Below are 14534 nucleotides of genomic sequence, written 5' to 3' on the forward strand. Positions count from 1 at the left end.
GAATACAAAAGTGACAATGGCAGGGAATAAAGTTATAACTCATCAGGATTTTTCTTAGGTTTTGAATTAGTTATAGTTTTTCAAAAATTCTAATCAAATACTTCCAAATATTTGCCAAAAAACAGCCGCTGAACACACTCTGAGCATGTTCTTCCAGAACTTTTAGAATATTGAATAGTTTTCTTTTAAGTGAAACTTATTCTTTACTTTTACTTCCCCATGACCTTTTCTCTGGGTCTGTGACCAAGCACAGCTCAAATGAGGTTCTTTCTACCATGAAAATTTAACCATAACGCATTTTAAGTCCTTTAAGACGAAGGTGCTTCACAAAATTCTTTCCGAGCAGATTTCATTTATAAATAGGCTTAAAAAGTCAATGTTTATAAGCCAATATGCTCATCCTTCAAACAAGAAAGTAGAGAAAAGGCATTATTTCAAAAATTCAAGGATGCCATGCCAAACACAGTAAAATCAAGTATGTGGACAAGTGAAAATAGATGTTACCCTTTACTTCTACACCTCCCTCACAGTAATTAATGACGTCAACCCCTGTTCATTCAACTGATGCAGTGGCTTTACAAGCTTTACTTTTCATACTAAAAGATATATACACACATACATAATTCCAAAAGTGACGGATTTTTCCCATTATGAAAAAATTTCAAACAAACAAAAAATCCTGTATACCGTCCACTTAGATTCAACAATTGTTAACTTGCCATATCTGATTTCTCTCTCCATATACGCATACTTTTTTCCCAGGCCATTTGAAATTACACACATCATGACACTTTACCACTAATACTTCAGCATGCATCTCTTAAAAATAAGGTCATTCTTCTTGATGACCATACCGTTTATACACTTAAGAAAACTGACACTTTCTTAATACCATCAAATCAGGCCATATTCAAATTTATCTAACTGTCCCGAAACGCTTTTCTTCCCCTCAAACCTGGATCCATTAAGGTTCATGCACTGCATTCTCTTCATTCTCTTTTAATCAAAAGCAGACCTCTCCTGTTTTTTCTTTTTTATGATACTGAATTTTGAAAGACCCAGGCCAAATGTCCTGGGAAACATGCCCCATTCTGGATTTGATGCACTGTTTCCTCATGGTGCTGTTCACCTTGCTCCTATACCCCCATGCTTCCCAATAAATAGGAAGTTACGTCTAGAGGTTTGTGGAAGCCATGATTCTCACTTTCTTCTCTAGGTTCTACTTGCTAACTTTCCAAGAACCATTCAGAATCCTGCTTCCAACACATAACGTATTTTAACTGCATAACTCTCCAAGACCAATAGTGAAAAATTAAACCAGAAGATCTCGTTGTCTCAGTTTTACAAGTTTCTGAAAATGGGGGGGTTTACTTATGTAATATAAAACACATGAGCAGTTTTTTTTTAAGTATGTATTTTCAATTTTATAAATTCAAATTTCCTCAACCTTAAAAGATAGAGAATGATCCTTAAGAGTTAAGAAGTACTACCTGTAACTTTAACAGAAAGATAAAAAGCACCTATTCTCATTTATATTTAAGAGGAATGAAAACCAGAAGCAGGGTAGTCTGCTGGTTAGGGAAGCTAGGGAAGACTTCCCTCACTAGACCACTCTGATGACCTTTATTTTCTGGTAACCGGTGTTCCTCTTAACTGGAGTGCATAAAAAATAACTTATTGTATTTCAACTTCACAAGAAAAACAGAAAAAAGAATAATTTTTGGTAGTATGCTAAAAACTAAGAGAGAACTGTGAAAGCCAGAAACATTTATTAAGGGATTTGTAAAGTCCTCAGATTATAGACTCTCAAGGTTGCAAATGACCTAAAAGGTCAGTCTAATAATTATCTTCTTTCTGTGTGTGTGTGTGTACACATATATACAATGGAATTATAACTCAGTCACAAAAAAGAATGAAGTCTTGCTATTTGTGAAAATATGGGTGGACTTGGCATTATGCTAGGTGAAATAAGTCTCTGAAAGACAAAAACTATATGATTTTACTCATACGTAGAATCTAAAAAATAAAACAAATGAACAAACATAACAAAACAGAAACAGAGCTATAGATACAAAGAACAAACAGGTGGTTGCCAGAGGGGAAGAGGGTGGAAGGAGGGAAAAAACAGGTGATGGAGACTAAGGGACAATAAACTTCCAGTTGCAAAATAAATACGTCATGGATATGAAATGTACGGTGTGGGGAATACAGTAATATCTTTGTATGGTGACACATGGTAACTAGACTTAACTGGTGATCATTTCAAAACGTATAGAAACACGGAATCACTATGTTGTGTAGTTAGCAACTAATGTTATAGATCAATTATACTTCAAAAACAAAGACACAGGGAAAGAGAGAAGACTGGTGGTTACTAGAGGAAGAGTTGGGGGACAGGGAATTGGATGAAGGTAGTCAAAAGGTACAAACTTCCAGTTATAAGATAAGTAAGTACCAGGGATGTAATGCACAGCACAATAAATATAATTAACACTGCTATATGTCATTTGTGAAAGTTGTTAAGAAAGTAAATTCTAACAGTTCTCATCACAAGGAAAAATATTTTTTCTATTTAATTTTGTATCTATGTGAGATGATCAATGTTCATTAAACTTATGCTGTACAATTTAAATGTATACAGTGCTTTATGCTAATTATAGCTCAAAAAAACTGAAAGAAAAACAATAGCAACAACCGGGCATTCTCTAACTCTTCATTGTCTTGGACTTCACCTCCTCTTGAAAGTGAGTGTCTTTTCCTGGTAAGATTATCTTGACAGAGATTTTTTTTAAAAAGCTTCAATTAATATTATTATCAAGTTCCCCAAATAACTGGCCTAATTTTTCTTTCTCTGCATCACAGTTTTAAGTCTTTTCCAAGATACCCTTGGCATTTCCTCCAACCTTCAGTGCAATCTGGACTTCTGCTAACCTGCCACTTTTCTAATAGTGCTGGCTCCTCTTTCAGACTGATCCTCAAATGAAAGTTGCCTCTCACAAATTTTGTAGAAAATCTTTTTAAAGGGTTGAGACCAGAGAGTTTCCAGAGGAGTCATGATGGTTTTTCCAACTGCAGATGCGTCCCCTTTAATTTTCCTTAGAGACACAATTTGAGGTTGTACTGTCACAGTGTCATCCTGGAGCCTTCTATTCCATTCTTCTCCCAACATTACGAAGTCAGGTTTCATAGAGTAAATGTCTGCCTCTGCTCAGCGGTTCACCTCTCACTATTACGAATTCCACGATGACAGGTCTCTTTCTTCACAGTTTTCAAAAAGTTCCTTAATTTCTCAGGAAATGAAATCATCAGCAAGTCAAGAATGCTTTTCACACTCTACTTTCAGAACAATGAAATTGCCAACAGATGTGTCCAGAGAACAGATACCCTCTCACAAAAGGTCATCCCACCTCTGAATCACATCTGTAATTTATATAACAAAAATCCAACATCTTCCATGCGACAAAAGTCTACGTTAGTTCTCACAAAAGTGTCACTCCTGCTTCACTGTCCTTTCATACTCACCCGAATGTTCCCTACTATTTTTCCAATTTCTGTTTTGAGGATTCCCATAAAGATATGTATCTTACTCATATTCACTGCTAGTCAGGTCTCCTCTTTTCCCACACCCTTTTTAAATGTCTATTCTTAAATAAGATATACCTTTTTATTAGATATCTCTTAAATGACATTTTACCACAACTTGATAATGGCTAATATTGACAATTACAAGAAATTTGTTGTAGAAATGTGAATTTGTTGCCAATTACTTAAGCACAGATGTGTAAGTTCAAAAGCTTCTCTCTTCTGATCCTATTTTTAGGCTCAAAATAGGGAGCAGTGAAGAATTAGGCAAGCATTTCTGATCTAAGTAAGGAGATAATTCAAATTTATAGCACTATTAAATATTAAAAATTCAAACTCCTGGTGAAATCATGGAATAAACTGCTTCATCTTTAGAATAGTGATTTTTTTCAGTTACTATAACATAATGACATATATTATAACAGAGTTACTTATTTACTTATGTATTTTTATTTATTTACTTTTACTAATGTCACCTTAGAGTTAAAATTTAAATTGGCTTTTAATTACATCTAACAAAGTAAACTTCATCATCCACTTAAAAAAAAAAAGGCATTTCATTCCTATGTACTGCTATGTTGGAGTTTAGTAATGGTTATATTATTTTTCTTTTTATATCAAATATCTTTTGAATATGGCCTTTATTATTTTTAAGTCAGTAAACTAAAGCCTCAAATAAGATAGCTAAAAATAATTTGTTTTGTATTAAATACAGAAGAAAACTTTTTTACAAACATAGCACATACACAATAAGCATTTTAAATTATAGCAGAAAAACATTTTGGAACGTGTAAATGTTTTTCCCCAGCATAGTTCAAGCATCTGAAAAATTCAGTGAAATACTATGCTTCTGGGTAACAGCATAAGCAAACAGGCTTTAAAATGTTAAATGAAGAAAGAGAAATGAAGAGAGCAGAACATCCATGTTATAAATGCAAAGAAATGCCACCTTGGAAGTTGCACATTATGCTAAGGGAAAGGCAGTCAGATGTAGCTCCTAATTTTAAAGACGACAAGCTTTACACTGGGTGTGGTGATACTGAGGGAGAAAACAAGAAATAAAAGGAACTGGAGCCAACCAAAAAAAAAACATGTGGGGAGGAGGTGTGGGGAATATGAGAAAGGGTGGACCAAAACCCACACCAGATCCCCTCAGCCCTACAGGACAGAGGAAGCCAGAGGACAGGCTGGCACAAGTTCTATAGCCAGCAATCCAGCCTGTGTTTGGATCCAGACGGTGACTACCTCCTACCTTTTTGGTCAGCAGGGTGAGGGGGCACATGTGGGTACTTGGAGGGCTTCTTGATATGGAAGTTCACGTTGTCCAGCTCCACGTTCAGGCTGATAGAAGCGGCTGAGTCACTGTCCACTGTGGACTGGAAACTGCTGACTGATGTGCGCTTGCTAGGACTGGCAGAATCTTTTAGTGTCAGGGAGGGGAAAGAAATACAGGGAGGGGAAGGGAGTAAAAACGGGTTTCATCAGGGTATTGGAGGAAAGGAGAAAGATGTTTTTTTAATATACAAGCCCAATGTGCAATACCAAAATGGATACAGTATTTTCATGTACTTCTGTGTAGACTTAATAAAATTTAAACATGTTAAACATAAAATGAATTTTTAAAATGAAGAAAGGTATTGGAGGTTCTGCAGAGAGAAGGTCTGATACCACAGTGAGGAGGTGAGAAAGTTATCTACTGCGACATTATTAGCTCAGAGTTATTTTTAAGCTGCTGCAAACTAAAGAGAATGGCAAAATCTGAAAACACCAGTAGCCTAACACATGGGTTTCTTAAGAAAATACTGTATCTAGGACAAGGATTGCTATCAGATGTTGTTCACATTTAGTTGGAGCCATAAATCTTAAAAGTAGGATTGTTTCAACTAAATAAACAAAAACAGTCATTTTATCATACATACACAGTAATAATTCATAAAAAACTAACATGTCAGAAAGTGAAACTCACTGGTCAAATTATCGTCACCTTCTTCAGCTATCTGTTCTGTGTCGCTGTCATCAAATTTTATGTCTTTAAACCAGGATGGCTCGGAGTGTCCTTCCACAGAGTTCACTGAGTCACTGTCCGGAGAAGGGGTCTCAGAAAATTCTGTACTCTGAAAGGGTCAAGACAGGATCCAAGTAATTGACCCTCAATGGCAGTGATGTTGAGGCTGTCACACAACATTTCTACAAAGCTAACCACTGAATAAATTTATGTAAAAACAAGCAAATTAACAGAAACTAAGTTGTAAACAAGCATCATGCTGGCAATTCCACTCTTAAAATTGTAATATTCATGAATCGGTGGGCTTAGAGGCAGCGTATTATCAACAAAACATAATATACAGATTTTACAGTGATTCTTCTTTTAGTCCTGAGAGTGGATATGGCTGAGAATATATCCTAACCCTGTGCCAATGCTAAGACACACCCTGGAAAACAGTTATTACATTTTAACACATAACACCACTTTTGTGTAATTTGTCTTCTAACCATTGACTTTCCAAATTTAGTTCAAAAAGGTATTACTGAATATTATTTATATCAAAATTAACATAAAGTAAAAGTGAAAGTGTATCTTTTTAAAAAGTTCTATCTTTAATTTCCACTTTCTTAATTAAAAAAATAGCATATTCATTGTTTTACCATTGCTGTACAATTTAATACTGCTATAGAGTTAAAATCAGTTGCAATGGTGACATTAAATTTTTTCAATTATTTTATTAAATATATTCCCTCTTAATCCTGAAAACACAAAGTAAAACTAAAAACCACTGAAGGTAAATGATACTTTATAAAGCCAAGCTTAAGAAAAGCCACACCAGATGAAAAGTGTTTGCTTCCAATGGATTTTTCATCACTACTATCTTCCAAGTAAAAACGTTTTAACTCTCCTCAGACAGCAGGGGAAACACGTTAAGAACGTGTATCTTTGGGTAATTCAACTACTTTTCATTTCCACTGATGTAGAAGACTTGGCGACAAAGCTCGCTATATTCTCATCAGCGGTACCACCGAACACTACCTGCAGCGGTCTGTACAGAGCATACTCATCCCTGAAGAGCTGATCGTGATGACTGACACAATCCAGCCAACGTCCATCGACCATTGCCTGTCCAATTGCTATAGCTTGCGCCCTAAATCAAGACCAACAAAAATGAAAACTTTTAAAAGTCAGTCAGAATAATTTTACAAGATGAGACACAAAATTTTTTTTTTCCATTCTACTCAGGAGTTGGAATTTCAAATGTTCCTTGGATAGGTGAGGGATAAAACAAGAAAGACTTGAAGCTAATTAACAGATTTTCCCAGCTACCACAGTAAAGGAGTACCTACTGATAATGCCGTCCCAACAAAACCTCATCTTACTTACACAATCAAGTACTCAGCACATGCATACCCTGTACTTACTAGAGGAGTAAAAAAATGTTGAGAATAGCATGGCTCCTGTCTTGAAGAAGCTTACAGTATTTGTTAAGATGACAATACCAAGTATTACAGATATAGGTATAAAATGTATTATCTATATATACACATAAACTAGACACTTATTGATGCATTGCATTTATATGGCATTTCACAATTTATAAAGTACCTTAGCCCATAATATTTCATTTCATTCTCACAGCTTCTTCACCAGATCATAAATTTTCCTTATTTTAGAGCTAAGAGGTCAAGTCTCAAAGAGACTGAATAACTTGACTGAGAACACAAAGTTAAAAAGAGATACCATCAAAACTGGAACCCAGGACTTCATTGCTTACTGCTGTTTCTCCTCTTCCTACACACTTTCTTCCTCCCAAGAGAGGAAGAACTAATCTAAGCAAGTAGAAAAGCTAGGGGACACATTACCCTGAAAGGCAACAGGACCTGTCTGTTGCTTTTTCACAAATGATTTGTGAGGCAGGCTAGGACACTCCAGGCATGGCTATTGGACCCAGTTCTCAAGACAGGTTGAATGTCCAGATTACGGAGCAGCAGCAGGAGAACCCACCATGGTCTGAGGCTCTAGCACCCCTACCCTGCTTAACTAGAGAGCTCTGTGCTTCAGAAATTACTGCTCTCTGCTGCTTTTAATAAATAAGGTAAACTGTGACCCCATTCGGCTCCTTGCATCTACCCTCAACTGACTACAACCCAGAAGGGAGGAGGATGGAGTAATTAGCACCCCCAACACCAAATGCAGAAAACAAATAGCCCCAACTCACACACATACACAAAAAAAAACACTGCTCCTCTTATATCTACAATGATGTATCATTAAAAATAAATTCATGAATAACATCAAAAAGTCATTCTTAAGATCCCATTACCTTGTAGCAATGTGTCCATTTCGGATTAACCAGTTGACCAATTCCTTTCCTACAATGCAGTTGGGATGCGTTCTCAGCCAGTAGCGGTGATCCTGAAACTCCATTCCACTACTGTGATGGCAGATTTTTTTCCACAGGTCTTTTAACTGAACACTGTCCTGAAATCATATTATGAGCAAGTAATCACCCCTGAGAGAGATGCAATATTCCTTGTCAAACTCATTCCTGTGATTTCTAGTTTCATAAAGGAAACTCAATTCATATTTCTTTGTCATAGCTAACTTACATGATTTAATAGAAATGACACGTGCATGGGGAACAATTTGAACTCAACTCATCTCATTCCAAACATAGTTTTTTCTCTTGAAATACAACTGTCACAAATAATTTTTTTTTCACTTGGTGGCACATACTATCAGTCTCCTGATTATCTAAGCACAAAATTTCACACCCCTCTTAGAGATGGAACAAGGGAGGAACAGTCAATCACACTGAAGTAACTGTTTCTGCCTTCACTCCATCAGATTTTCACCATTCTCACCTATACCCAACTGCCAGGTGAATTTCCAAGAGAAAGGCCAGCAGTGAAAATTACTCCCTGTTCAAAAAAACTTCAACACTCTTCAGCACCTACAGGTTCAAATCTAAAACTTATAAAGACTGAATTCACCACCTTCTACCAAGCAGCCCCAAATAACTCTATTCTCACTGCCCACAGAATCAAACTTACTATGCCTCTCAGCTTCTCCTAATTAAGAAATCCTACTTTGGTCCATGGAAAATGCCGTACTCATTCTCACCTCTGTACCTTTCCCCACCTTAATTAAGATTTTCTTTCTTCACTGCACACCCAAATCCATCCCATCCTTCAAGGTCCAGTCCAAGCTTTTCAATTTAAGGCCTTTCCTGACTCCCTCACTACCAACACTCTATTTTTCACCATTAAAGTATTATTTCTTTTACTATTAAGGACCTGCCCATCAACTTTATTTCTACTTTTTGAATTGTAAGCTGGAGGACAGAAGCTGTATCTTCCATCTCTCTGAGTCACTCTTATGATTAAACACAGTATTTTACTGAGACAAATTCAATACACAGCTGATTATTATCCACTTAAACATGTAATATTAAATGTCTGAAAAGCATTCCACATGTACGCGAAACATGTTCCAAAGTTTAAACAGCAATCTGGGACCTAACTAAAAGTTAAGCTCTAGTATTATGTAGGCACTTGAATTCTGATTTTGCCAGACGAAAGAGGTCAAGAAAATATTAATGTAGCATATTAGCGTGGACTGCTTGACCAATTTCAGATGATTCTAATAAAAACTTAAGCTAATTACTTGCTCTATTTATCTGCTAATTGGATATTTCATTTATATTTGCCTTAAAAAAAAGGAATCAATGAGATAAACATTCTGTCTGCTCAAAACTGGCAATGGGTCAAAGATACTGGACCGGTACCAGAAGAATTTTGCGTTCATCCTCAGTGGTCTCTGTCCTGACATATGTTCGGTTAGCCTGGGGACTGACGGATGTCTCATATGATGGTACCATGGGAGACCCAGATCGATCCAGTGACAGATTAGTAATGCTAGCTGATCTGGAAATAAAAACAGAAAGTGAAAACACAGTTGTAAATTCTTCATCAATAAACAGAATTACAGTGAAAGCAAGTAAATGCTTACTTGCCAATGTTAATGGCACTTTTAAAAGCAGTTATGATGAGTATGTATGATACTATCAGTGGGGAAGCTGGGAGAAAAGTATCCAGAAATTCTCTACACTATATTTCCAACTTCATGCTGTCTAAAGTTATTTCAAAATAAGTTTAAAACAAAGTCATTATGAAAAGATTATAGGAAAAAATTATAGATGTAGTTCATATCTCAGTAATATTTCAAAGGAAGTAGATATAGACTCTAAAATGCTGAAAATTTGTTTTTGTATTTTTTAATTAACGAATATAAAGTATTACAGTCTAAATGCAGAAATAATCTTGCAGATCAGGGCTAGTAAACTATGGCCTAAGGCCGAACAGTTTTTCCAGAACCAGTGAACTAAGAATTTTTTTTTTAAATTGGATATCTATAATGTTCCAGTGACAGGAAACAATAACTTTGAACTCCAATTCAACTAAGCAAAATGTTATTCCCCCAAAAAGAATTCCTTTCTTTTCCTTAGTAGGCCTATATTAAAAATACTGTCCTCGATTATTATCCTTGAATTTGATCAATGAAAAAGTTAGTGAAAATTTAATTCCTCTCATTATATAAGTACTTACATAATATCCTTAATTTTGCCTCTTGGCAAAGTTACCAAATAAATGATTTGTAAGTGGACTACCAATAGCAGCAAGCAAGCATTTATTTATAAAAAATAATTTTAGCTGGAAATTTAGTTAGCGTCTACCTAGAAAAAATGAAACCCAATTTTAGCTTTTATATAAAGGATAAAAGGCAGAAGCATCTAAATGTGTTAAAGTCACTCTTAAGTTGTATCTTCCCTCATTGGGTCTCACGGCATCCTACAGAGTAGATACAACTAGATCCATTCTACAGATAAAGAAATCAAGAATAAGAAATTAAGAAATTTATCTAACTCAGCCAAAAAAGTAACAGGACTGCCATTCAAAACCAGGCCTCAATTGAAAAACTATGCTCTTCCAGCAAAAAGATAGATACTTTAAAATAACTTAAGAAATTACATAGAAAAATTTTTTGCTGTAACAGGCTCAGCAAAAAAAAATCATTCTTAATGGTTACTGAGAAACCTTGATGTCAAATAAATATAGTCTATAAACAAGATCTTTTAAATAACCAATTAATCATTTCTTGGCATACTCCTGCAGTGAAAAGTTGCCCCTGTGACCTATTCAACCAATTATAATCTCCTGTCCACTGTGTGCATTATCCATGCATTCTGCTTCTCTAACACTGCACCATCCTTACACATACTCTGATATGCGGCAACAAGAATAAAAGAAAATTAGTCAATTTTGTTGTCAAATATTTAAATAAGCAGTGCTAAGGAATGCTAAGTAAAATTTTATTTAGAGACAGTACTCACTGACTAAGTTACATCTTTCCTAAAGACATATATCACTCTCAGCATTAATTCAAAACACACCAAGATGGGGGGTGGAGTACAGCTCAGTGGTAGAGCATATGCTTAGCATCACAAAGCGAGGTCTAGGGTTCAATCCCCAGTACTTCTATTAAAAATAAATTAAAAAACTGGAGGAAAAAAAAAGTAACTATCACTGTGGAATCCACCAAAAAAACGAAAAAAACAAACAAAAACTGAGAGACAAGTCGGCCCACAAAGAAGCCACTGCCACATTTTCAGCAGAGTTGAAGAAGCTGATTAAGGTGAGAGACCACAAAAGAGAGAAAGAGAGAGATTGTAAATTAGCACAGTTATCTCTACATTTGTACACATGACAACAGGAATATAGTAATTTGTCCCATCTTTTAAAAATTATCTTGATTTCAAATTCCTCTGCTGCTTTTCCCTCCCTCACTATAGCAAAACTGTCTCTAATTATTCTTCCATTCTCTCCAGAGCCCCAAACAACCCATTGAAATTGCCTATACCAATGTTATTGTTAAACCCAATAGTCAGTTTTTACTCCTCATCTTATTTGATGTATGGCAGGATAACCCATTTTCCTTGAGTTATTTTCTTCATTTGGCTACTAAGACAACACACTCTGAAAAAGAGTATGTGTGTATATATATGTATATAACTGAACCATTGTGCTATACACCAGAAATTAATACACTGTAAATCAAAAAATAAAAATAAACTGAAAAAAAAAAAAAAAGATAACATGCTCTCCTGGCTTCCTCTCTCCATCTCAGTCTCCTTTTCTGATTCTTCTTCATTTCCTCAGTCTTAGTCCTCGGTCCTTATTTCCTCAATTTCCACTCACTCTTTTGATGATCTCCACACAGGTTCATAGCATCAAATACCATCCACATGGTAACAACACCCAAGTTTACATCTCCAGCTTGTACCTCTTGCCTGAACTCTAGATTTATACATCTAACGGTTTGATATCTCAGCTGGATGTCCAGACGGTATCTCAAATTCAACATGTCTAAAACCAAAATATTCCTCCCAGTCTTCCCTATCTCAACAAGTGGCAACTCTGTCCTTTCAACTGCTCAGGCAAGGATGTCCTCTCTTACAACTTATTTTTAAAATCATCCTGGAAGCATTAGCTAAAGTAGTAAGACAAAAGGAAATAAAAGGAATACAGAATAGGAAAGAAGAATTAAAATGGTTTTTGTTCATAGATGACATGAACATCTATGTAAAAATCTGAAAGAATCAACAAAAAAAAAAAAGCTTAGAACATAGCAAGGTTGCAAGATGCAAGGTTAATATACAAAAGTCAATCACATTCTGATATACCAGCAATGAACAAGGCAAATTAAAACAAATTCCTATTTACATTAGCACCCCCAAAAATGAAATACTACCTCAAACAAAATAGGTGTAAGATCTGAATGAGGATAACTACAAAATGTGGATGAAAGATATCAAAGAACTAAATAAATGGAGAAATAGTCATTGTTCATGAATAGGAAGACTCAATATCATCAAGATGTCAGTTCTTCTCAACTTGATCTATGGATCCAGTACAATCTTATTCAAAATCCTAGCAAGTTATTCTGTGGATATTGACAAACTGATTCTAAAGTTTTATGTGTTGAGGCAAAAGACCCAGAATAGCCAGAATACTGTTGAAAGAGAAGAACAATGTCAGAGGACTAACACAATCATCCAACTTTAAGACTTACCATAAAGCTACAGTAACCAAGACAATGTGGTATTGGTGAAAGAACAGACAAATAGATCAGTGGAATAAAACAGAAAGCCCAGAAACAGATCCACACAAATATAATCACTAATCTTTGATGAAGGAACATAGGAAATGCAATGGAGCAAAAAGTCTTTTCAACAAATGGTGCTGGAATAACTGAACATCCACACACACAAAAATTAATCTAGACACAGACCTTGTACTTTTCACAAAAATGAACTCAAAATGAATAACAGACCTAAAAGTAAAATGTAAAACTATAAGACTCCCAGAAAATAACATTGGAGAAAATTTAGATGATCTTAGTTATGGAGATGACTTTTTAGCTACAATACCAAAGCACCATCCATGAAAGAAAAAATTGATAAGCTGGACTTCATTAAAATAAAAAACTTACGCTGTGCGTAAGACGTCTTCCACAGACTGAAAGAAAATATTTGCAAAAGACTCATTCGATAAAGGATGATTATCCAAAATAAATATAAAAAGAACTCTCAAAACTCAACAATAAGAAAACAACTCAGTTAAAAAATGGGCCAAAGACCTAGACAGACACCTCACCAAAGAAGGTATACAGATGGCTAGAAAGCAAATGAAAAGATGTTCAACATAACAAGCCATTAGGAAATCGCAAGTTAAAACAATGAGATACCATTATAGATCTATCAGAATGGCCAAAATTCAGAATATAGATAACACCAAATACCAGCAAGGATGTGAAACAACAGATCTCCCATTCATTGCTGATAGGAATACAAAATGCTATGGCCATTTTGGAAGACAGTTTGGCAGTTTCTTACAAAACTAAACATACTCTTAACCATAGGATCCAGTGATCACACTCCTTGGTATTTACCCAAATAAATGGAAAATATACCCACACAAAAACTTGCACATGGTTGTTTACAGTAGCTTTATTCATAACTGCAAACACTTGGAAGCAACCAAGATGTCCCTCAGTAGGTGAGTGGAAAAATAAACTACAGTACTTCCAGACAATGGAATATTATTCAGTGCTAAATAGAAATGACCTATCAAGCCATAGAAAGGCACAGAAGAAATTAAATGCATATTACTAAGTGAAAGAAACCCATCTGGAAAGACTATATTCCATATGATTCCAACTATGTAACACTCTGGAAAAGGAAAAACTATGAAGATAATAAAAAGACCAGTGCCATGGGTTCAGAGGAGGGAGGAAACAATAAGCAGAGCACAGAAGATCTTTAACACAGTGAAACTATTCTGCACTTTACTACAATGGTGAATACACGTCAGTACACATGTTCAAACCCACAGAACGTACATCAAGAGTGAATCCTAACATAAACTATACATTTGGGGTGGTAAAGATGTGTCACTGCAGGTTCATCAATTGTAACAACATCCCTCTCCAGTGTGGGAGGTTTATAGTGGGGGAGGCTAGGGAGGACACGAGGTGTATGGGAAGGAACTCTCTGTACTTAACGGTCAATTCTGCTGTGAATCTAAAACTGCTCTACAAAATGAAGTTTATTAATCTTTTTTAAGAAAAGTAAAGGACGATAATGTCTGCACTTACTCTCAAATAGTCCAGGAAACAAACAAAAATACAGTATTATATACAATAACAAAGCAAATGTACAAAATGTAACTTAGTGATCTTAATGAAGTACACATGAAAATTTATTTTATCCCTTTTCTTGCAACTTTGCTGCAAATATAAAATGTTTTCAAAATACATATAAAAAGTGAAACTCTCCAACAGCTTCCCATCTCACTGAGTACGCAACAAGCCCTCACAATGAACTGTAAGAAAGTTCTACTCC

The 14534-nt window shown here is 35.4% G+C and overlaps 1 protein-coding gene across 10 annotated transcripts in view; it reads right to left on the minus strand.

Annotated features, from left to right (window-relative positions):
- Nucleotides 1-14534, minus strand: part of PIKFYVE (phosphoinositide kinase, FYVE-type zinc finger containing) — a 73181-nt gene that overhangs the window by 40079 nt on the left and 18568 nt on the right. For 4 of the 10 annotated variants that reach the window (XM_064485043.1, XM_064485042.1, XM_064485044.1 and 1 more), the window contains 5 exons: nt 9354-9498; nt 7896-8053; nt 6608-6719; nt 5549-5696; nt 4835-5002 (listed from right to left, as the gene is read on the minus strand). In XM_064485043.1, coding sequence (XP_064341113.1) covers nt 4835-5002; nt 5549-5696; nt 6608-6719; nt 7896-8053; nt 9354-9498 — 731 coding nt within the window. Of the gene's footprint in view, nt 1-4823; nt 5003-5548; nt 5697-6607; nt 6720-7895; nt 8054-9353; nt 9499-14534 lie in introns of those variants that run through there. The other 6 variants (XM_031451898.2, XM_031451896.2, XM_031451903.2 and 3 more) reach the window with 4 other exon arrangements.

This window comes from Camelus dromedarius, chromosome 4 (genome assembly GCF_036321535.1).
Source record: "Camelus dromedarius isolate mCamDro1 chromosome 4, mCamDro1.pat, whole genome shotgun sequence".
In the NCBI taxonomy this organism is placed as follows: domain Eukaryota; kingdom Metazoa; phylum Chordata; class Mammalia; order Artiodactyla; family Camelidae; genus Camelus; species Camelus dromedarius.